General features: G+C 51.7%; 1 protein-coding gene across 3 annotated transcripts; it reads left to right on the top strand.

Moving 5' to 3' along the window:
- Positions 1–5456: 5456 nt before the first annotated feature.
- Siglec1 (sialic acid binding Ig like lectin 1) lies at positions 5457–22854 on the top strand. 3 transcript variants are annotated; one of them, XM_021152960.2, is made up of 22 exons: positions 5457–5642; positions 5720–5794; positions 6027–6386; positions 6647–6946; positions 7791–8057; positions 8304–8558; positions 10249–10548; positions 11217–11474; positions 12923–13243; positions 13820–14077; positions 14379–14681; positions 16237–16497; positions 16605–16916; positions 17551–17802; positions 18107–18376; positions 18465–18716; positions 19025–19330; positions 19786–20046; positions 21091–21393; positions 21633–21735; positions 22066–22138; positions 22502–22854. In XM_021152960.2, the coding sequence occupies exons 2-22, from the start codon at positions 5728–5730 to the stop codon at positions 22577–22579; spliced, it is 5160 nt and encodes a 1719-aa protein (XP_021008619.2). In that variant the 5' UTR covers positions 5457–5642; positions 5720–5727; the 3' UTR covers positions 22580–22854. The 3 variants fall into 3 exon arrangements, with proteins under 3 accessions (XP_021008619.2, XP_029330479.1, XP_029330478.1); XM_029474619.1 differs by having other exon boundaries at positions 5457–5794; positions 22601–22854; XM_029474618.1 differs by having other exon boundaries at positions 5457–5794; positions 22517–22854.
- Positions 22855–22925: the final 71 nt, after the last annotated feature.

Raw genomic sequence — 22925 nt, 5'->3', positions numbered from 1 at the left:
AGTTCCAGGACAGCCAGGGCTACACAGAGAAATCCTGTCTCAAAAAACAAAAACAAACAAACAAAAAGGAATGGTGGAGTTTTTTTTTTTTTTTTTATGGCTTTGTTTTTTTGGGTTTTTTTTTTTTTTTGTGTGTGTGTGTGTGTGTGTGTGTGTGTGTGTGTGTGTGTGTGTGTGGCGGGGGTTGCCCCCGTGGATACACATGCATTTATCTACAGAGGCCAGAAGAGGATGACAAATTCCTCTGGAGCTGGAGTGACAGAAGGTTGAGAGCTGCCATGTGGGTGCTGAGATTCTAACTTGAGTCTTCTGAAAGAGCAGCCAGTGCTCTTAATCCCTGAGGCATTTCTGTGGTCTTGTTTCCTCTTTATTCAAACAAGGCCTCACTTTGTAGCAGAGCCTGGCCTTGAACTTGAAGTCCTCCTGCTTCAGCCTTCCGAGTGCTAGGATTGAATGTGTGTGCCACCATGCCTGGTTTGGATACTCCCATCCTGCTTCTTGGGAAGTTCTTAGAGTAAGCCAGACTGTAGGGGGTATAGGGAGACTCTTGGAGGACTTGGAAGGGAATGCCTTGATCCACTTGCCTGTGATGTTCCCAGGTCAGGTTTGCCTCCCCGGGACTCTCCCCAGAGGCTAGGTGGTCCAAAGAGACAGGTCTAAGCCTGGCCAGAGAATGAAAATACCGGCCTCTCTTCTCATTTGTCTGGGAGAAAACTTCACTGTGGTCCTGAGTCACACCTCAGCTGTTCAAGTCCCCAAGTTCTTGGTCCAATGGGGGCTGTCCCATGTCTAGGCTTTTCCTGTCCCAAGATTGTGCAAGGCCCTCAGCTGCCCTCTGAGCCAGATATCAGCTGGACAGAGAGAGGGTTGAGGGTTCAGGAAAGAGGAAACAGCCCCCAGGACAGGATCCTCCTCTCCTGGGAAGCAGAAGCAGAGAACCAGCTGCACGGAGCTCTTGGCCTTCCTTCCTGTTCTCTTCTCTGGAAGGCAGGTCAGCCTCCCCAGCAGCCATTTCCTCCCATGGCACAGACACTTCCATCTCTGGGCCTGGAGAGGAGGCATGTCAGGGAGTGGGGAGTGGAGTAGGCCTTGGCTTTTCTGAGATAGGGTATGCATGTAGGTGTGACTCCTGGACCCTCTAATCCCTTGCAAACCCTAAACATGAAATCCAAGCTATCCCCCCGCCCCCATGCTAGGGCCTCTCCAGCCTCAGCCTCGGCCTAGCCATAACCCTCCTCCCTCCTCCATAGCAGCTACTCCCATCTCAGGCTCCCTTCTCTGGAGTGGCAGCTCCAACCACGTAGTACATGCCTTATTCCCACAATTCCCAACACACCATCCCAATCCCAATCCCAGCCCCCACACTCATACCCAGCCCCCACCTTATCCTCACCTGCACCCATTTCCACCTTGAATTCCAATCCAGATCCCAGGCAACCACCCGCCATGACCATGCCCATCCCTCCCTTAATTTTCCGACTCTAATGGACCCCGCTCAGCCTTGTTCACTTTGATGCTTCACCTGTCATGGGTTTGTCATTCAGAACGAGTCAAAACTAGGCTGAGGACTGAGCTGTGGACTTTCTACTACTTGAGTCAAAGTCAGTGGTTAGCTGCCGGGCCTGGTGGTGTAGGTTCATAATCCCAGCTATTTGGTGGGCTGAAGCAGGAGGATCATGGACTAAAGGTTAGCTTGGTTTCAGAGCAAGTTCAAGGACAGAGGAGGGAAATTTATCAAAGAGAGCAATGGTGGGGATGTAAAACACTGGCAGAGTCCCTGCCTGGGATGCACGAAGCCCTGGGTTCGATCCCCACCACCACATAAAGCAAGTCTGATGATCGCATCTGTAACCCCAGCATTTGGAAGGGAGAGGCAGAATGTCAGAAGTTCAAAGTCATCCTGAGCATTATAGGCATTCTTAGATACACGAGTCCCTGTCTGGGGGAAAAAAAAGACAGTAGACATTATGTATGGATTCTGTGGCTTGAACAACTGATGCTGGGCCTATGTTTAGGGTTCTTCTCTATTTTGAAAATGACCTACTCCTAGAATTGTCCACTGAATTCTTGTTCCTCTTTCTGGTGTCCCTCAGCTGGCCTCATCTGCATCTTTCTTTCTCCAGCTGATAGGGAAGTTGCAGGGAGCCCTGGGGTACAGGAAATAGAAACTGAATCCTATACTGGAGAAAGTTACCCACAATGACCTTACCTCTGTCAAAGGTCAGGGCCCCAGCATGTCTTCCTTAGATGTCCTGGGATACTTGGTCTCACATGCAGTCAACAAAGGTTTCCAAAGTATGCCAGGGCACCCCAAGGGCTCTGACATGGCACATGCCAGCTCTGGTGTGGTCCTATAAGCCCTTTCTTCAGCATGCCCTGCTTGGAGACTCAAGGATGAAAATCAGGAACTTCTGCCTGAGGACATTGCTGTCCAAAGTCGTTGTTCACAGGAGGAATTCTTTCAGGGCCTTATGCTCTCTGTGTTCCAAGACTGCTATCCCTCCCTCTTTCCTAGGACAGAATTTATTCCCAAGGAGTGCTGGGTGCCCAGTTAGGTTAATCACCCCAATCCAAGCTCATGGAACCTTTCTTTCCACACCAGGTTTTCATACAGGGACATTGTTCTTTGTTCCTGAGGTTGTCTCTCCTCTTTAATTTTTGAAAACAGTCCCTGAGGCATTTGGGGTGGAGCAGACTGAGCTACCATGCTGGACTCCAGTGGGCCTGATCTCTGGATACTGGGGCTGAGCCAAATGAGGCACCATTGTCACATGTTCTCTCAAATATGTCATTCTGGTATATGGAATGTAAAAATCCTACCATATCTCTACAAGAGTTACCACTGCCATTTCTAGGACCTCAATTATAGGAGACAGGGAGCTGGGGACAGCAAAGACATAGCTTGCTAATGTTCTAAATGCAGGGGATATGTCCCTGACACCATGTGTGTGGATCTAGGCCCTAGGGCTACTCTGGCACTAAATGTATTCAACAGACTGCCCTTTCTTAAAGAGGGGCCAGCCTGGGCCAGTCTTGAGAAGCCAGGTATGTTATTCAGACACAGCAGGTACTGGAAGCCTGGAGCCCCTGGGGGGCTGGGTTTTCCATGTTCTACTTGGGCTCTTTGCCACCATCCCTGCAAAGACATCTCTTCTACCTTCTTCACGGGGCTAAATGCTGCCTGGGCACCTTGGGAGCACCTCAGATCCTTGGCCAGGCCTGGACTCCCTCTCCAGGTAGTCAGTGAAGTCATGTGCTGGATGGGCTGTGGCCTGGGGGATGTCATGAGTTTCCTGTCCCCACTTCCAGTCTCCCCAGGACTTCTTGTCTCTGCTGAGTTGGCAGGAAGCTGGGAGGATTGCACAGTTGCAACATTGTGTCTATGATAAAATATCCATCAGATGGAGTTTCCTGTCCTATCTTTAGGCATACATTTACATTGTTACATAGCTGCCACCACTTTCCATTTCCAATCCGTTCTCACCATCCACAATGTAGTCTCTGTACCCATCAGATAGTAACTCCATATTCTTTCCTCTCCTAGCCCCCAGTACCTTCATCCATTTTCTGTTTCCAGATGGTTCATTAACTTGAGCAATGTAGTATTTGCTTACTATGTTATAGAGGAAGTGTCAGAGATGCATCTGTTCTGATTAATCCACTATATACATAGGCACATCTCTCTATCCATCTCTCTGTTGATAGACACAGGGATCTTTCTGACCTTTGACAGGTGTGAAGGATGCTGCTGTGAACGTGGTTTAGCGGTGTCTGCTTGGAGCTCAGCTTCCGTCCCTATAGGTTCTCATCCTGTCCCATTTCCTATTTCTGTGCATCCTCACCAACAATTTTTATTCTTGTTTTTTTTTCATTAGTAGCTATCATAGTGGTTGGTTGTTCCCATGTTTGCTGATGTGTGTGTCTTCTATCCCTTGCCACTTAATCCCCCCTGAGACAGAATCTCTTACAGCTGAGCTGGCTAGCCAGCTAACCCCAGGAATTCTTCTGTCTCTCTCTGCTCCAGCCAGTGCTGGGCTTGCATTCAGAAGTTGTGGTAGTTGTACAAATGCTCACACCTGGTACAGGTACTGTCTTCTTATCCCCTGACCTGCCCCCCAGCCCTCACCATGGTTCTGACTTATGTTTTCCTCATGTGTCTTTTCATTGATTTGTTGCCCTGCATTTCTTCAGTGAGAAGTGTCTATTCAAGTCCTTTGCCCATTTTCCTAGATGGGTTGTTTTATTTCAGAGGAGGCTATGGCACTGTCAGAATTCTTGACATGTTCTAGATACTAATCTTCAATAAATGATTCTCAAATATTTTCTCTCGTTCTTTGGCTGTCTTTTCGTTTCTCTGCACAGTTTTTGTTGTTGTTTTTGTTTGTTTGTTTGCTTGTTTGGTTTTTTTGGCTCACACAAAAATCAAGTCCTTCTTACCTACTTCCCCCTTTTCTTTTTTGAGGCACGGTCTTGGTACCTTGCCCTGACGAGCGAGCCTTAAAAACAGGATCCTCCCACTACAGCTTCCCGAACACTAGAACCACAAAGCGTACCACTGAGCTTCACTTCTAATTCAGGAAAGCACTGAGTGATCCAAAGCCATGGAGACTGACCTCTGTGTTGTTTTCTAGGTTTTCTTGGACTACTGTGTCGGCTGCCTGTGGTGTTCCTTCCTGCTGTGGCACCCTTTGGCACAGGGCTTGCTCCTTGTGCATGGTATACAATAAGCATGTTTGTGGGTGTGAGTGTATGGCGGTGACCTGACCCAGGAAAGTTTCCTTGCCACCTCTCTAGCCTGACTCTGGACCACACACCCTTGTCGTAATCACTGAGATCCCTGTAGGTCTGGGGCTCTGCACTGCTGTGGACCACATGGTCCCAGGTCTTCAGAAATGGGTGGATGCCCACGGCTGCCAAGAAGAGGGAGAGCATAAAGCTTTCTCTGCTGTGGCCACAAGGACTCGCCCCAGAGGGGAAGTTACAGATTTATGCAGCACCCTGAAGGTTGAGTAAGATTTCTGCGAGCAAAGATCATTTATGGTGGGGGTGGAACTGGGCAATGAGGGAGCCAGGGAGCAGACAAGATTAGGCCTAGAGTAAGTCTATGAAGCACAGAGAAAGGGGACAGCATAGGGGTTAAGAAATGGGATCTTTCAAAATCTCAGGGGGCAATGAGGAATTTTTTTGAGAGAGGAAGGACTCTTTAAAGGAAGTTGAAGGAGGATTCTGTGAACTTGAGACCACCCTGAGCTACCAAGTTGAGGACTTTGTCTACAAACAAGCCAGGCAGCCCCAGCACGTGCTCAGTCCGACTTGTAGCTGGAGAGGCAGGAGACCAATTTCCGGTGCTTACTGTGCTGGCTGGATGCCCTGGAGTAAGTGACAGGGTCTCACTGGACTCCAGGTTCTGTTGGTTTGAATAATAGGAGGCGGCAGGGGAGAAGTGAAGAGAGACAAGCACTGCTGATCCGCCTTGAGGCTGTGTCTTTAAGGGGTGGAGCCAAGGGGCACAGAAGACTCTCTGGGACATGCCACCAAGTGAGAGCATTTCCAATCACTCCCTGAGCCAGGAACAGGGGCTTCTGGTTCCCTGCTGGTGGCTGCCATAGCAGTCCTTCCTGTTGGGTTGGCCAACACAGCAGGTGAGATAAACCCTGTAGACTTGGGCCCTGACGTGCTCCAGGCAGTCTCTGTGTGCCTACCCATCCTGCTTCCCTAGGCACCTGAATGCACCTGGGAACTGGGATGTGTGTCCTGTTCTCCCTGCTCCTGCTGGCCTCTGTCTTCTCACTAGGTAAGCTGCACGAGGCTAGTGCCTCTCATAGGGTCTGGCCTCTGTGGACTCAGCACAGAAGCCTAGACTATGATCAGATGTGACTGAGCACACCCCATCCTTGGGGCACTAAGAGGGAAATTAGATTAGATTTGGAGCCTGTTTGGAGCACCCTCTTTTGGGATAGGTGACAGGGCTCTGTTCCCAGGCTTGCATCACCCTTTTCTCTGTTGCTCTTCCTACCCTCCTCTAGGCCAGACCACATGGGGTGTCTCCAGTCCCAAGAATGTGCAGGGCTTGTCGGGATCTTGCCTGCTCATTCCCTGCATCTTCAGCTACCCTGCCAATGTCCCAGTGCCCAGTGGCATCACAGCCATCTGGTACTATGACTACTCAGGCAAGCGGCAGGTGGTAATCCACTCAGGGGACCCCAAGCTGGTGGACGAGCGCTTCAGGGGCCGAGCTGAACTGATGGGGAACATGGATCACAAGGTGTGCAACCTGTTGCTCAAAGACTTGAAGCCCGAAGACTCTGGCACCTACAACTTCCGCTTTGAGATCAGTGATAGCAACCGCTGGTCAGATACCAAAGGCACCACAGTCACTGTGACAAGTGAGGAGCCTGGGGACTGGTCACGGTCAGGGATTCCTAGGCTGCTGCTCCAGCCTATCCTTAGCTCCAGCCCTATCCTTTGACCTGAACCTGACCTAGGCCTTCAGCTCTGACCTTTGCTTATTAGTTTTCACTCTGTGACATTCTCCTTTTCTTGAGTCCCCCTCCCCCCAAGTCTTGTCCTTTGGTTGGGGTTGTGGGGGCAGCGTGAGGTACAGTGAGGTGGGGGGAGTCCTGAGAATTACTGCCTTTGTTTTCAGAGGATCCCAGCCCCCCCACTATTACCATTCCTGAGGAGCTGCGTGAAGGCACGGAGGGAAACTTCAACTGTTCCACACCCTACCTGTGCCTGCAGGAGAAGCAAGTCAGCCTGCAGTGGCAAGGCCAGGACCCCACCCACTCTGTCACCTCCAGCTTCCAGAGCCTTGAGCCCACTGGCGTCTATCACCAGACGACCCTACATATAGACCTATCCTGGCAGGACCACGGACGGACCCTGCTCTGCCAGCTCTCATTGGGCGCGCACAGTAGTCGGAAAGAGGTTTACCTGCAAGTGCAGCGTGAGTGTATCACACCCCTGTCACCAAACACCATTTCTATAGCTCTCTGACCAAAACCAGCTTGGCTAGCCCCTAGGGACAAGCCCTTTGTCCCTGTGGCATACTGGTGCACTTAGGCCTTTAGGCCTGGAAGCTGGAGACAGCTGAGCCCCAAACAGTTCATGCTTATAATTGCAAATCTGAGGAGACAGAGACATGTGGGGACATGTGGGTCTCTGGGCCTTGCTGGCCAAACAGCCTAATCGATTTGGTGAGTTCCAAGTCACTGAAAGATTCTGCCTGAAGAAACAAGGTAGACAATACCTGGGGATCACCATCCAAAGTTGACCTCTGGCCTCCATATGCATGTGCAGATGTGTGCACCCATACCCATGACCACACACACACAGAGGCACAGAGTGGGGGATTCTTAGTGTTGTTAGTCCCTTGCTTATAAACTGGTTAACTTTTCTGGGACCTAATGTCTGCTGTCTTTGGCTCGCTGCCACGAAATGGCTGCCTAGTCCCTTTCTATTAGCTACTGCAAGCCACTGAGGCAAGTTACAGTACTCATGACTTTATGTAAGTCATCCTCACATAGAACATGGGCAGTTACAACACAGAAAGCTGTCAATAGGCCATTGATAGCCACACCTTAATAGCTATTGATAGCCATGCATGGGCCAAGCACCACATTCGCAGGGCCTCATGGGAAAAGCAGGGAAGCAGGAATGGACGGGGGGTAGGGAAGGACAGATGACAGCAGGTTTAGGGGTTTTCTCTAGGTGGTCTTCCTCAGAAAGAAGTATGCCCAACGCCCTGCCATCCTCATGCACCTTCCCTGACATCCCATCATGCTTTACAGATGCCCCCAAAGGTGTGGAGATCCTCCTCAGCTCCTCAGGGAGGAACATCCTTCCCGGAAATCCAGTCACACTCACCTGCAGAGTGAACAGCAGCTATCCTGCCGTCAGTGCCGTGCAGTGGGCCAGGGACGGAGTGAACCTCGGAGCCAAGGGACATGTGCTTCGGCTGTTCTCAGCAGCCTGGAATGATTCTGGGGTCTACACCTGCCAAGCAACAAATGATGTGGGCTCTCTGGTGTCACCCCCGCTCAGCCTCCATGTTTTTAGTGAGTCCTGGATGAGGCTGAGGGGACCTGTGTGAGGAAAGCACTATAAGCTTCCATACCCACAACAGTATCCACTCACAGCTGGTATAATATCAGGAGGGCACCTGGGAATGGGATGAGGCGAAGCAGGTGACTCCAGGAGGCCCCTGCTTTATGGGGTGGGAGTGGGGTTCAGTATAATTACATAAAGACCGACGATGGCGGTTGTCTAGAACTCTAAGGGTGTGTCCTATGCTGTTCTTGCAGTGGCTGAAGTCAAAATGAACCCGGCAGGGCCCGTCTTGGAAAATGAGACAGTGACTCTGCTCTGTAGCACGCCGAAGGAGGCTCCCCAGGAGCTCCGCTATAGCTGGTACAAGAACCACATTCTCCTGGAAGATGCCCATGCCTCAACCTTGCGCCTGCCTGCAGTCACCAGGGCTGATACTGGCTTCTACTTCTGTGAAGTGCAGAACGCCCAGGGCAGTGAGCGCTCCAGCCCATTGAGTGTGGTGGTCAGATGTACGTGACCAGTACGTGGGGCAGCAGAGACTACCAGAGTTGGGCCAAAGTGTGGGTGGAGTCACTGCAAGACAGTTAGGGGCCCTGGCATAACAGCCTAACGACACCTGACTCAGATGTAGATGGTGTGGCCAGATGGGGCTGAACGCATACCCAGCTCTGCACCCATACACAAGGCTGACCTTCCTCAGTTCCGCCTCCTCTAACGTTAACAAGTGCTTTACGTAGAAATAAGCTCCAACTTATTTTGTTCCCACTGTTGACATCATGTTGCTGACAGTAGATCCTGTCTCTGCATGTGCACATGAGATGTGTTGTTTATTCCCTACACATACCTGGGCACACAGTGCACATATGTATCGTTACTCACATGTGTTACTGACGTAGATAGCTCCCTATGGATGCATTTAGATTTATAATGGGGCTATATCACAGTGAAATTTTCTTGCACTTTTAACCCTAGCATGCAAGAGTCAGAGGCTGGTGGATATCTGTAGGTTCTGAGCTCCCAAGGCTACATAGTGGGATTCTGTCTGTCTGTCTGTCTGTCTGTCTCTCTCTCTTTCACACACACACACACACACACACACACACAATCAAAGTTGAGAAGGCATCTGCTACAGTTCAGGTACTGAATTCAGAAGTTTAGCTCAGTAAGCCTTAAACAGGAATGTATCAGCCTCACATTTAGCTACATCTAAGAAATGCCTGCTTTGAAATTGAGTGCCATATAGCCTGTGAAGCCACTGAACGCCTGCATCCAAACAAAGCCCACTGATAGCACAATACACCAGGATGCCAGTGGCTCACCTAGACTGGTTCCTGTGGTACTGTATATGACTGACCACCCAGTAGCATGAGAGGAGGCCCTACTGTAACTTGCTAGCCTGGGCAAAGGTCAATGTTCAAAGAATGGTTCATACTGACTGTGTATGGCTTTTGCACCATAAAGGTGAAAAGCCCCGTGTAGACTGTGACTGGATGGTCATCTATATGGGCATGCCTAGAGTTGCAAGTGTAGGGTCTCTTTATGCCTCACCTTATCAGTGTGCATTTCCCAAGACCACCTATATACAGTCCTCACTCAAGGATCACACCAGGAAACGGGATACTGATTCCAGACTTTTCGGGCAGTTCCTTAATCTTTCTGTATCCTTCTTGGAGGTTACCCTGCCGTCTAAGATAATGTCCATCTTAGTTGGGAAGGTCACAGGTGTGTCTCTGTCACATGGACACTTGGAGCATGTCATTAGCAGGGCTCAGGGGTCAGTTTGTCCTGTGCTGCTAATGGTTCGTATACTCTCTTGATGAGAGTGCTGCCCTCTGCCTAGACTGTTCCATGCTTCTCATCTTTAAAATGAGATGCTGGCCAAGCATGGTAGTATACAACTGTAATCCAGCACTCAGGAGGCTGAGGCAGAAGGATTACCGGCTTGGGACCAGTCTAGTTACAAAGTGACATCCTAATTTGAGGCCCTGACCTCCATTTTCAGTGTGGGCATGAGGGCTAGCCTGGCTAACAGAGAGATTTGCTCATCCAGGGGGTAAAGGGTCTTCAGCAAGTACTGAGGAGGGTCTGAGATGGCCATGTTCTAGGGTGCTGCAGGGCAAAAGGAATGCATAGGTTACAGTTGAAGAACCGGGAAGTGACCTTTCTGAAGATAACAAGCTACCTCTGGTTCCCACCCAGATCCACCCCTTACTCCAGACCTGACCACCTTCCTGGAGACACAGGCTGGACTTGTGGGCATCTTCCATTGCTCCGTGGTCAGCGAGCCCCTGGCTACTGTGGTGCTGTCACACGGAGGCCTCACGTTGGCCTCCAACTCTGGAGAAAATGACTTCAACCCTCGATTCAGGATTTCCTCTGCCCCCAACTCCCTGCGCCTAGAAATCCGAGACTTGCAGCCAGCGGACAGCGGGGAGTACACATGCTTAGCTATCAACGCCCTTGGAAACTCAACGTCCAGCCTAGACTTCTATGCTAATGGTAACACGGGCATGTGCTGAAGGGGACACCAGTGAGACAGTTCAAGGAGGAAGTCTCTTTTTTCTAGCAATCCAAAGGACTCAATGAGGGACCAAACTCTGGCTAGGTCCCATGGAAGACCCAGGCTATGTGGTCACTCCAACCTCAGAGATTTCTGGAAGAGAAGGCAGAAGGGACATATACTGGATCAAATTATTTCTCTCCCACATCTCTGATTCTGTACTTGGAGGGTTCTTTACAGGCGTCTGTTTATCTTTTATTTCTTAAGTTTTGGAGGCAGAGTCTTTGGTTTGCATTAGATGTGGGAGACAAAATAGAGAAATAGATCCTCCCATTGTTGGTGCACACAGCCAGGTTTTTGTTTTGTTCCCACCATGTCTGGTTTAGGCAATGCAGGGGACTAAACCCTGCCCTTCACTCATGGTAGGCAAGCACTCTTCCAACTGAGCTACATCCCCAGGGCTCAAGCATAAGCCTGGCTTGATGTAACTTGGGCTTCAGTACATCTGAATTGTCAGTCAAGGCTAAATCCTCTTTGTCTACTACAAGGCTCCAACGGGCTTACGGAGAGAGGAGAAATCTAGAGGACTTCCTGTAGCAGGGGCACAGAGGGCCAGGGCCCTCCCAGCCTAACTACAACACAAGTCTGTACTCTGTCCCCACTCCAGTGGCCCGACTCCTCATCAGCCCTTCAGCAGAGGTTGTGGAAGGGCAGGCGGTGACTCTGAGCTGCAGGAGTGGCCTGAGCCCAGCTCCTGACACTCGCTTCTCCTGGTACCTGAACGGAGCTCTACTTCTGGAAGGATCCAGCAGCAGCCTCCTGCTTCCTGCGGCTTCCAGCACTGACGCGGGCTCATACTACTGTAGGACGCAGGCTGGCCCCAACACCAGCGGCCCCTCCCTGCCTACTGTCCTCACTGTGTTCTGTGAGTTGGTCTTGGCTACTGGCCACTGCCCACAGTGTAGGATCATACCACGGGGACCACCAGCCAACCCCCTTCCATATCCTCCTGATCCTGGGTCCACATCAGAGAGTAGTCATAGGCCTGTTGCCATGGACCTGTCGAACTAGGGTGGAATTTGGAGGAAGGAAGTGAGGTCTCTTAAGTCCTGCACACTAGACTCCAGCCCTTGTCCCTAACTTGTATCATGGCTCTAGACCCCAGCTTGTCCAGTCCCCAGATATCACACTTCAAAATGTGTGCATGTGCCCCCCCAGGCTGCCTAGCTCCTCTGTGTCCCCCAAGGGTGACACTCCAAATGAGTCTAGGGACTGATGATACAGGGTCACACTCTGAGGACCTCCCTGAGCAGGTGTGCCCACATGGATTGCGAGGGAGGCTGGGCTGCTGGCTGTCCTTTGGCCACGTGTTTTGAGAAATCTCTAGAGAGAAATCATTCTTTAAGCACTTGCCTAGAATATATAAGACCCTGGATTCAGTCCTAGACCCCCCCTTAGTGACTCCTCTTGTTGCTGTGACAAAAAAAAAAAAAAAAAAAAAAAAAAAACATGGGGAAAGAAGGTTTATTTTGGCTTTCAGTTGAAGAGTGCAGTCAACCAAGGCCATAGGTGTGGAGGGCAGCTGGTCTGCAGCGGGGAAGCAGGGATGCATGAAAGCTGGGCACAGCTTATGCTCTCTCTCCCTTTCTTTTTCTTTTTACCCTCCCCCTCCCCCCTCCCCCTCTCCCTCTCTTTCTTTTTGGGCAGGGTTTCTTTGGCTGTCCTGGAACTTGCTTTACAGACCAGACCAGGCAAACTCACGAGATCTGCCTGCCTCTGCCTTCCCAGTGCTGGGATTAAAGGCGTGAGAGCCACCTTGCCTGGTCACTTTCTCCTTTTTATTCAGTTAGGAACCCTGGTCCATGGAATGTTGCCACCCACCTTCAGGGTGGGTCTTCTCATCTCAATTAATCCAATCTAGAAACTCCACAGACATGCCCAAAGTTTCATCTCTCAGATGACTCTAGATCCTTCACGTCGACAGTAATAACCATCAAAATTGCCAAAACAGCAACGAATCTAGTAGAGTGGTCATTTTAAGTGTTACCATGTCAGGATCTGAGGTGGGGAACAAACAATGGTGGAATGAACTTTGAGGCACTACATTAGAAGTCTTGGGGACTTCTCTGAGGGTATCCTGCTTTAGAAGTAGATGGGACATGCAAGGTGACTCCATTCAGCAGGAAGACTCCATTCAGCAGTAGGGTACAGGTTAGGATGGGGAGCAGAGATGAATGAGTACCCTGTGCTGTGCCCGTCCTACACCACTGTTTGTGGCTGCTCGGTGTGCTTCCTGGAGCCCAGCCAGGCTGAAGTGGACCTGGGCTCTATCAATAGCCACAAGATGAGTTCCTAATGCTCTTGCTTCCATAGATCCCCCAAGAAAGCCCACATTCACTGCCAGGCTGGATTTGGATACCTCTGGAGTCGGGGACGGACGACGGGGCATCCTCTTGTGCCACGTAGACAGCGATCCCCCAGCCCAGCTACGGCTTCTCCACAAAGGCCATGTTGTGGCCACTTCTCTGCCATCAAGGTGTGGGAGTTGTTCCCAGCGCACAAAAGTCATCAGAACCTCCAACTCACTGCACGTGGAGATCCAGAAGCCAGTATTAGAGGATGAGGGCGTGTACCTGTGTGAGGCTAGCAACACATTGGGCAACTCCTCAGCCTCAGCCTCTTTCAATGCTAAGGGTAAGGAGTAGCGGAGGAAATGAGGGAACTGGAACATGAACTCAGGCTACCCCTGCTTTGAGCAAATTGACCAGGCAAAATAACCTCTGGCCATAATGGAAGGAAGCCGAGAGAGCTTCAGTGTTCCTCCCTTCACTCAAGGGTGGGGGACTATCCTGGGACTTCCAAGGCTCACCCCTGAGAAAGTAATGGGGCTACCTTGCCACCCATCACTTTTTCCATGTCCCTCTATGCCCCCGTGTCTTTTTTTCTTTTTTTTTTTAAAGATTTATTTATTTATTATATGTAAGTACACTGTAGTTGTCTTCAGCCACTCCAGAAGAGGGAGTCAGATCTTGTTACGGATGGTTGTGAGCCACCATGTGGTTGCGATTTGAACTCGGGACCTTCAGAAGAGCAGTCGGTGCTCTTAACCACTGAGCCATCTCACCAGCCCTGCCCCCGTGTCTTATTGGCTTTCCTCTCCATCCTTCCCTGCTCAAAGTTGGAAACTAGAGCCTAGGCTGGGGTGGGCATGGAGTGAGGCTAATCAGAGTGAGGCCGGTCTCCAATGAGCCCCTGCTGCCTATCCTCCAGCCACTGTACTGGTCATCACACCATCAAATACACTGCGTGAAGGCACAGAGGCCAACCTAACTTGCAACGTGAACCAGGAGGTTGCTGTCAGCCCTACCAACTTCTCCTGGTTCCGGAATGGAGCGCTGTGGACCCAGGGACCACTGGAGACTGTGAAGCTGCAGCCTGTGGCCAGAACTGATGCTGCTGTCTATGCCTGCCGCCTCCTCACTGAGGATGGGGCTCAGCTCTCGGCTCCTGTGGTCCTAAGTGTGCTGTGTGGGTGATGGCTAAGGGCGCCACAGTTTAGAGGGCAGAGGGGTTCGTGTGTGTGTGTGTGTGTGTGTGTGTGTGTGTGTGTGTGTGTTAGTGAGCAGGGAGGGTGGAGGGGCCTGAAGGGTGAAGGGACCTGGGGTCCACAGGGCTGGGGGTTGTGTGCTGGGGAGATAAGTGCCAGTCTGGCATGACCAGCTGCCCCTATGGATTATGTGCAAGAGGAGGGGGACACAGTATAACAGGTAGAATGTAGTGAGATTGGCTAGAGTAGCCTGAGTAGCTACTTCCACTCTGGTTCATGCAGATGCCCCAGACCCTCCAAAGCTGTCAGCCCTCCTGGATGTGGGTCAGGGTCACATGGCCGTGTTCATCTGCACTGTGGACAGCTATCCCCTGGCTCACCTGTCTCTGTTCCATGGGGACCACCTCCTGGCCACCAACTTGGAACCCCAGCGTCCCTCCCACGGCAGGATCCAGGCCAAGGTCACAGCCAACTCCCTGCAGCTAGAGGTCCGAGAACTAGGTCTCGCGGACTCTGGAAACTACCACTGTGAAGCCACCAATGTTCTTGGGTCAGCCAACAGTTCACTCTTCTTCCAGGTCAGAGGTAAGTGTCAGCCGTCTGACACCAGGGTGGACCCTGAGGTCTAGAACTGCTCTGGTCAGACCCCGTGTACTATGAGTTCCCTGCAGATGCTTAGATTGGGATGTTGGTTGCAGTCTTCACATGGTCTCCCTGTTCTTCCACGAACTGCAGCACCATAGGAAACAGAAGCTGCTGAGCAGTTGGCTACCTTGTTTCAGCTGGCGCCTACCCTCCTCCCTCCTTTCCTGCTCTTTTGAGACAGTGTATCCTTGAAATTATTGTGCACCCATGCCAGCCTCTGAGTCCTGCCTCAGCCACCTTAGGGCTAAGATTACAGATGTGAGTTACCATGCCTAGCTGGCTGGAGAATTTTCTAGCACAATTTATTTTGTAAAATAATTTTGCTTCATTCAAACATTCTCATACAAAATCTAGTACATGCATGTTATATACAAATACTATATTTATCATATCTATATTTATATCTATATCTATCTATATTATCTATATCTGGACATATTTCTCTATAGAAAGTCTCCTAGAACAAGGATTCCTGGTGGCACACCGAAAGCTAGTAAGCCAAGTATTTCAGGAGGCAGAGGTAGGGAGACAGCACATTCAAAGTCAACCTGGAGTACATATGTTAAAACAAAGCAATCTATTTAGGAAAATACACAAGAAAAAGGAAAGATAATATCCGCAAGGCGAAGGGCAAAGAGACACACATACTTCTCTCATAATGTCAAGCAGTAACAATTTGGGGACATTTGCTTTGGTTCTGCCTGTCTTTTCTAATTCATTACATCCATTTCTTAGGCAGAGAGATTGAGTCTAGTGCTGGTCCTGGCTCCTATCACTGCTCTAGCTGTCTCTCCTCCTTACTGCCTGACTGCTGACTCCTCTATACCCACTTCCCACCTCTCTAGGCTGTCATGGCCTCCCGGGTGAAGGGCTTGGTCAGAGCAGGCTGGAAAAAACAAAACAAAACAGTTGTTGTCAATCTTCCCCTCAAGTCCTAGGCTACTCATGCTGAGTCAGTAAACAGTCAGGCCAGTGGCTCTCAGCATGAGCTGGCCCTCCTGTGACAGTGCATTTGTGGTAGGTGCTGTGTCTGGTCCTGGTTGTAGAGCATATAAGCTCTGCTCTGTTGAGACTCACCTGCCTCAGGTAACAGCGGCGGTCAGGACTAAACCCAAACTTCAAGTGTTGCAAACTGTTAATCCCAGTGCTTAGGAGGCTGAAGCAAGAGACCCTCATAAATTCAAGGCCAGCCTGGGCTACATAGTGAGTTCTAAGCCAGCCAGGTGCTACAGAGTAAGACTCTGTCTCAAAACAACCAAACCAACAGACCAACCAACCAAACCCAGAAACCCATATGCCAAGTGATTAGGAGCAAGGACCAGGACAAGGCAGATTCAGGCCAAAAGGAGGAGGAAAGACAAAGACACGGAACTGAGGGAGCCCTTGGCAGCTATAGTCCCAGGACTGGGATTCTCCGTTCTTCTGGAGACACAAATAGTACCAGACAATGGGCGGGATGTTGGGAAGTTCTCATTTACCCTGTTTCTCCTTGCAGGAGCCTGGGTCCAGGTTTCACCATCACCTGAGCTCCGGGAGGGCCAGGCTGTGGTCCTGAGCTGCCAGGTGCCCACAGGAGTCTCTGAGGGGACCTCATACAGCTGGTATCAGGATGGCCGCCCCCTCCAGGAGTCAACCTCATCTACACTCCGCATTGCAGCCATAAGTCTGAGGCAAGCTGGTGCCTACCATTGCCAAGCTCAGGCCCCAGACACAGCTACTGCCAGCCTGGCTGCCCCTGTCAGCCTCCGTGTGTCCTGTAAGGGTGTTTCTCACTCATGTCAGGGGAGGGAGGTGTTCCACAGCAGAGCCTTGTATGAGGGATGCCTCAGTTACACCCTGACTGTCACTCCTCATCTGATATAGATACCCCACGTCATGTTACACTCAGTGCCCTGCTGAGCACAGGCCCTGAGCGACTTGGCCATCTGGTGTGCAGTGTACAAAGTGACCCTCCAGCGCAGCTGCGACTGTTTCACCGGAATCACCTCGTGGCCTCTACCCTACAAGGCGTGGAGGAATTGGCAAGCAGTAATCCCCGGCTGCATGCGACTGTGCTCCCCAATGAGCTGCGCCTGCAGATCCACTTTCCAGAGCTGGAGGATGATGGGACCTATACATGTGAAGCCAGCAACACACTGGGCCAGGCCTCGGCTGCAGCTGACTTCGATGCCCAGGGTCAGTGTGGAAGAAAAGAGGAGATGCAGACGGTCCTAGAAACCTAGGAACATAGAAACCAAGCCCCGACCCATGCTAATTAGGGATGTGGGTTCTGGACTTGGGTTGCATGGAAAGCCTTGTTTAAAAACTGGATGCCCTAGCTGGGTGTGGTGGCACACACTTTTAATCCCAGCACTTAGGAGGCAGAGGCAGATTGGATCTCTGTGACTTTGAGGCCAGCCTGCTCTATAAAGCAAGTTTCAGACAGCCAGGGCTGTCACACAGAGAAACCCTGTCTCGAAAAACCAAACACCAAAACAAAAGCAAGCAGACAAGAAAGAACACTGGGTGACCAGTGCACAAAACTAACGAGAAAAGGCATCTTACAAGAGAGGCCACTGCTGCACAGGGAAGCCTTTTCATCCATTTGTCTTTAGCCAGGACCTGGGAAGGGCTCAGGACTGTCTGGGCTCTGAATTATTCTGCTGAGGACCCCCACCCCCACCCCCACCCCAGTTCAACCTATGAACTCCTTTAGCAGGGATGTTCCTGGGTCTGGAGTGTCTCAGCAGCAGAGCTGTCTGGCCCACATAGAGAAAGGGGCTTGTTGCACAGCTCCAAGAATCTCACTTGTGACTCCTCTTTTCCCCAGCTGTGAGTGTGGCTGTGTGGCCCAATGCCACTGTGCAAGAGGGGCAGCAGGTGAACCTGACCTGCTTGGTGTGGAGCACCCACCAGGACTCACTCAGCTACACATGGTACAAGGGCGGGCAACAACTCCTTGGTGCCAGATCCATCACCCTGCCCAGTGTTAAGGTTTTGGATGCTACCTCCTACCGCTGTGGTGTGGGGCTCCCTGGCCACGCACCCCATCTCTCCAGACCCGTGACCCTGGATGTCCTCTGTGAGTTTGGTTGGGATGTGGGCAGTGGTGGAAAGAGCGGCAGAAACTCACAGGGATGAGGGCATGGGAAGGCCAAGTACGCAGTCTAAGAACAACCAGCCAGTTGTGGAGAACTAGACAGGGGACCTTAAGAGGTGGGGGAAATGGGGACAGGTCCTTTTTAGGCAGAGGAGGATCCCTGCATGAAGTGGGTGGCAGTTCCAGCACCATGTAAAGGACGAGTCGCCCATGGGCTGGACATTAGGGAGCTCTCCTGCCACTTGCAAACTGGCCTTCTCTGTGTAACCCTCCCGGACCTCTGCAGATGCTCCCCGAAACCTGCGGCTGACCTACCTTCTAGAGACCCAGGGCAGGCAGCTGGCCCTGGTACTGTGTACGGTGGATAGTCGTCCACCTGCCCAGCTAACTCTCAGCCATGGTGACCAGCTTGTAGCCTCCTCAACTGAAGCCTCTGTCCCCAACACCCTGCGCCTAGAGCTTCAGGATCCAAGGCCTAGTAACGAGGGGCTCTATAGCTGCTCTGCCCACAGCCCATTGGGCAAGGCCAACACATCCCTGGAGCTTCTGCTGGAAGGTAAAGCAGGAGCAGACCAAGGCTGCAGGGGAAGGAACTGCCTGTCATGTCCAGCGGGGCCCAGCTGACTCTGGACTCCTTGGTTCAGGTGTCCGAGTGAAAATGAATCCCTCTGGTACTGTACTGGAGGGAGAGCCTGTCACAGTGACCTGCGAGGACCCTGCTGCCCTCTCATCTGCCCTCTATGCCTGGTTTCACAATGGCCATTGGCTTCAGGAGGGACCGGCTTCCTCACTCCAGTTCCTGGTGACTACACGGGCTCACGCTGGTGCTTACTTTTGCCAGGTGCATGATACACAAGGCACACGGAGCTCCAGACCTGCCAGCCTGCAAATTCTCTGTGAGCAGGGGCTCCTTAGCTGTGGCTTTCCAGGATGAGGGTGGCAGAGGGTGCTTCCAGTAATTGGTTAGGGTAGGCATGGCACTATAGAGAGTCTAGAAATGAGCACTTGGGGAAAAGAGGGATTAGCCATGAAGGTGGAGACCAGGAACCCTGCTTGAGGAACTCTGCCCACAGACTCTGGATGCGGCATAACTTTTAGAAGGTGACACTTGTCTTGAAACTGAGGTTCACCAACATTGGGCAGATGGGCATTGAGCTGTACCTGCCTCAGCAGGGCCCCTGTCTGTGTTTCGCCCTACCTCCAGATGCCCCCCGGGATGCTGTCCTGTCTTCCTTTCGAGACTCAAGGACCAGACTCATGGTCGTGATTCAGTGCACCGTGGACAGTGAGCCACCTGCTGAGATGGTCCTATCCCACAATGGCAAGGTGCTAGCTGCCAGCCACGAGCGTCACAGCTCAGCATCAGGGATAGGCCACATCCAGGTAGCCCGAAATGCTCTTCGACTACAGGTGCAAGATGTGACTCTGGGTGATGGCAACACCTATGTTTGCACAGCCCAGAATACACTGGGCTCCATCAGTACCACCCAGAGGCTACTGATGGAGACTGGTGAGTGGGACTCGAGTGAGGAAGGGGCTAGGGTGTGGGATTCTTGTGCTGTGGGGCTGGATCCCAGGTGAGGGGCTGCTGTCCTGAAGGAGTATTCACTACCTCCCTGAGAACCCTAATCCGCTTAAGGAGGCATGGCTCTCAGTGAAGGGGTAGACCAGCCTCAGGGGAAAGAGTGGGAGGAGACAGAGCCTCACCTCACACACCCTTCACTGGAGAAGCCTGGGGTGGGAGCAAGGCAGAGCCCTTACCCTTGGGAAGCCCAGTCTGAGGGCATGATACAGTCTCATGCTTCCAATGGCCTTCTCTGATTCTGGAGGCAGAGCCCTGTGGTCATGCTGTCCTTTGACCAAGGAGAGACATAGTCCCAATGTGGAGGGCCTTGAGCCCAAGATAGATTGAGATCGCCCCACAATGCTCAGACCCCTGACCGTTTACCCATCCTTGTACTACAGATATACGAGTGACAGCTGAGCCAGGCTTGGATGTGCCAGAGGGCACAGCTCTGAACTTAAGCTGCCTCCTCCCTGGTGGCTCTGGGCCCGAGGGCAACTCTTCCTTCACGTGGTTCTGGAATCGCCACCGACTACATTCAGCTCCTGTGCCCACGCTCTCCTTCACCCCTGTGGTCCGGGCTCAGGCTGGGCTGTACCACTGCAGGGCTGATCTCCCCACTGGGGCCACTACCTCTGCTCCAGTTATGCTCCGTGTCCTCTGTGAGTATGAACCCATTTCTGCCCTGTGTCTGTCTCTGCATCTCACTGGTCCATATCAGGCCTTTTCCTCTGCACAAAGCAAGGGCTTCATAGGTAAGGGTCTCAGGACACTAGCATCCTCACTGGCTGGTGTATGTGGTTGTATATCCATGCTTGGGTACCCAGCTTTGAAATGCAGGAGACAGTCCTCTTACCATTCTGGGATGAATACAGAAGATAAAGCAGACTGCATGCCTGGTGCACTCAGCCATCATTAGCCCAGGTTTTCCCACTCTATTCTTCTGTGCCTAAGCTATACCAATCAGTTACTGCTTGGTAACAAGTTATCCCATTCACAATTCTGTGGGTTAGAAATTTGGACAGGACTCAGCTGGGCAATTCTTCTGGTCTCTTGACGGCAACTGTCCAGTGGCTCTGCTGAGACTGAACTGTCTAAGATAGCCTCACCTGGAGGCTGCACAGAGGCTATACATGGCCAGCAGGCTGGCCTGTGTTTTCCACATTTTGTTCCTGGAAGCAGAAGAGAAGCTTCAAGACATCTTGAGAACTGGAGTTCCAAAGCCCCACCATGTTGCTTAAAAAAAAAAAAAAAAAAAAAAAAACCAACCAACCAACCAAACAAACAAACAAAAAAACCTGTGTATGCATACACTGCATGTGTGTGTGTGTGTGTCTATGCTTGTATGTGTTTGTACATGTGCATGGAGGCCAGAGGTCACCATCTTTATCACTGTGCACCCAATCTCTCACTGAACCAATTCAGGAAGATTGGCTGTCCACAGAGCTCCAGGGATCTGCCTGTCTCTGCCTCCTTGGTGCTAGTATTCTTATAGCTTGTCACATGAGTGTTGGGGCTCAGACGCAGCTCATCCTCACGTTTACATGACAATGGCTTTACTGACTAAGGCATCTCACCATCCTCCTTCATGTCACCTTTGCCTCAAGAGTGAAGGGAATGGGTTTCCCCATTTCCTGGAAGCGCAGCCTGGTAGAGGGAGGGGTTTACAGGGGATGTCTAAGTCAGCTTACTCTTCCTTCCCACAGATCCTCCCAAGACGCCCACTCTCATAGTGTTTGTGGAGCCTCAGGGTGGCCACCGGGGCATCCTCGACTGTCGAGTGGACAGTGAGCCCCTGGCCATCCTCACTCTTCACCGGGGCAGTCAACTAGTAGCCTCCAACCAACTTCACGATGCTCCCGCCCAGCCCCACATCCGAGTCACTGCTCCACCCAATGCCTTGAGGGTGGACATAGAGGAACTCGGACCTAGCAATCAAGGGGAGTATGTGTGCACTGCCTCCAACACTCTGGGGTCTGCCTCAGCCTCCGCCTACTTTGGGACCAGAGGTGAGGGAACAATTGCTCTACCCTCTGGACCCTCCCTGCAGGAAGATTCTCTTGTCCTAAGGCTGCCTTCCCAGATCCCTCCTGCCACCAGACAACTTGTCTGAGCAGTCCAAATGGATGGCTTGCACAGGGCTTCAGGGATGAAGTGGAAGTTAAAATCCATCTTGCCTTGGTTGGGGGAGGGAATGTTGAGGGTCTGAAGCCCACATACCTCCTTCAGCTTCTCCTTCCTGTTGCAGCTCTGCACCAACTGCAGCTGTTCCAGAGGCTGCTCTGGGTCCTGGGATTTCTGGCAGGCTTCCTGTGCCTGCTGCTGGGTCTGGTGGCCTATCACACCTGGAGGTGAGTCCAGAGCTGTGTGGCAGACAGGAATACGTTATTCTGCTCATCCCATTCCCTCCTTTGTTCCCCCCAAAACCTTTGAGGAAAGTTCTTCCCTACAGAGTCCACAGGCTTCCAATTTCCTACTCTACCCTCTCAAAATCTGGGGACCCCCCTTCTGAATCACCGCCACAGTTTGTCTTGCTGTAGCTTTCCTTTGCTGGAAAAGGCTGGGCTGGGGGAACCAACACGATGCCCCACAGTGTGCAGGGCTCCCCTGCTCTGTACAGCTGGGGAGGGTGGGAAGGCGTAGGGAGGGGTCGCTCACGGAGTCTGCTCTTACCCATGCAGAAAGAAGAGTCCTACCAAGCTGAATGAGGACGAGAATGCAGCAGAGATGGCCACTAAGATAAATACTACCCAGGTATGTATCCGACATGTGTGAGGGCATCAATGTCCATCTGGCGTCTGGACAGTGTTTCCACTTGAAGGACAGGGCTGGGATCAGGGGCAGCGGGGAAGGCGTACAGGAGCCCGGATGTCCTAGGGGCATAGGGAGAGCAACTCTGACTACGACTCAGAGTAGTTATGGGCGCATGACTTGGTGACATGGGTAGCTTCTCTGATCGTGGGATCGTTTTGAAGTCTTGCTTCAGCAGGTCTGAGCTTGTCTGATTCCTGTCACCTAAGCAGGAGTGAAAGGCCATTTTCCCTCTCCTAACGTATCCTCTCCCGAGATGACCCCTTCCTAAGACCATAAGTCAGTGTGGGACCTTTTGTGACCCAGGTTTGCTTTGACCAGAAGCGCCTAGGTCTTGATGCAGCCACAAATGGAACCCCATCTCGTGTCACATCCCTGAGCTGATGATGCCTTACCTGCCCTCAGGAGGAGGTGGTTGCTGCTCTCTGACAACTCAGGTGTTGTGAACAAGGTCCTGCCTACCTCTGTGTAAGCAGTACAGAGACATCTGGCTTTCCTGACCTGCCCGACTTGCCTTCCAAGCCTCTTGATCCTAAGAAAAATGGACGAAGGGAGGTTTGGGATTGGAGGTCAACCTGCCACCTCCAGGTCTCTGAGACTGTGTGATGGTTTGTATATCCTTGGACCAGGGAGAGGCACCATCTGAAGGTGTGGCCTTGTTGGAATAGGTGTGACCTGGTTGGAATGGGTGTGTCACTGTGGGTGTGGGTATAAGATCCTCACCCTAGTT

This window comes from Mus caroli, chromosome 2, assembly GCF_900094665.2.
Source record: "Mus caroli chromosome 2, CAROLI_EIJ_v1.1, whole genome shotgun sequence".
In the NCBI taxonomy this organism is placed as follows: domain Eukaryota; kingdom Metazoa; phylum Chordata; class Mammalia; order Rodentia; family Muridae; genus Mus; species Mus caroli.
The sequence above is the reverse complement of the archived record's forward strand: the minus strand, read 5'-3'. Positions and strand labels throughout refer to the sequence as shown.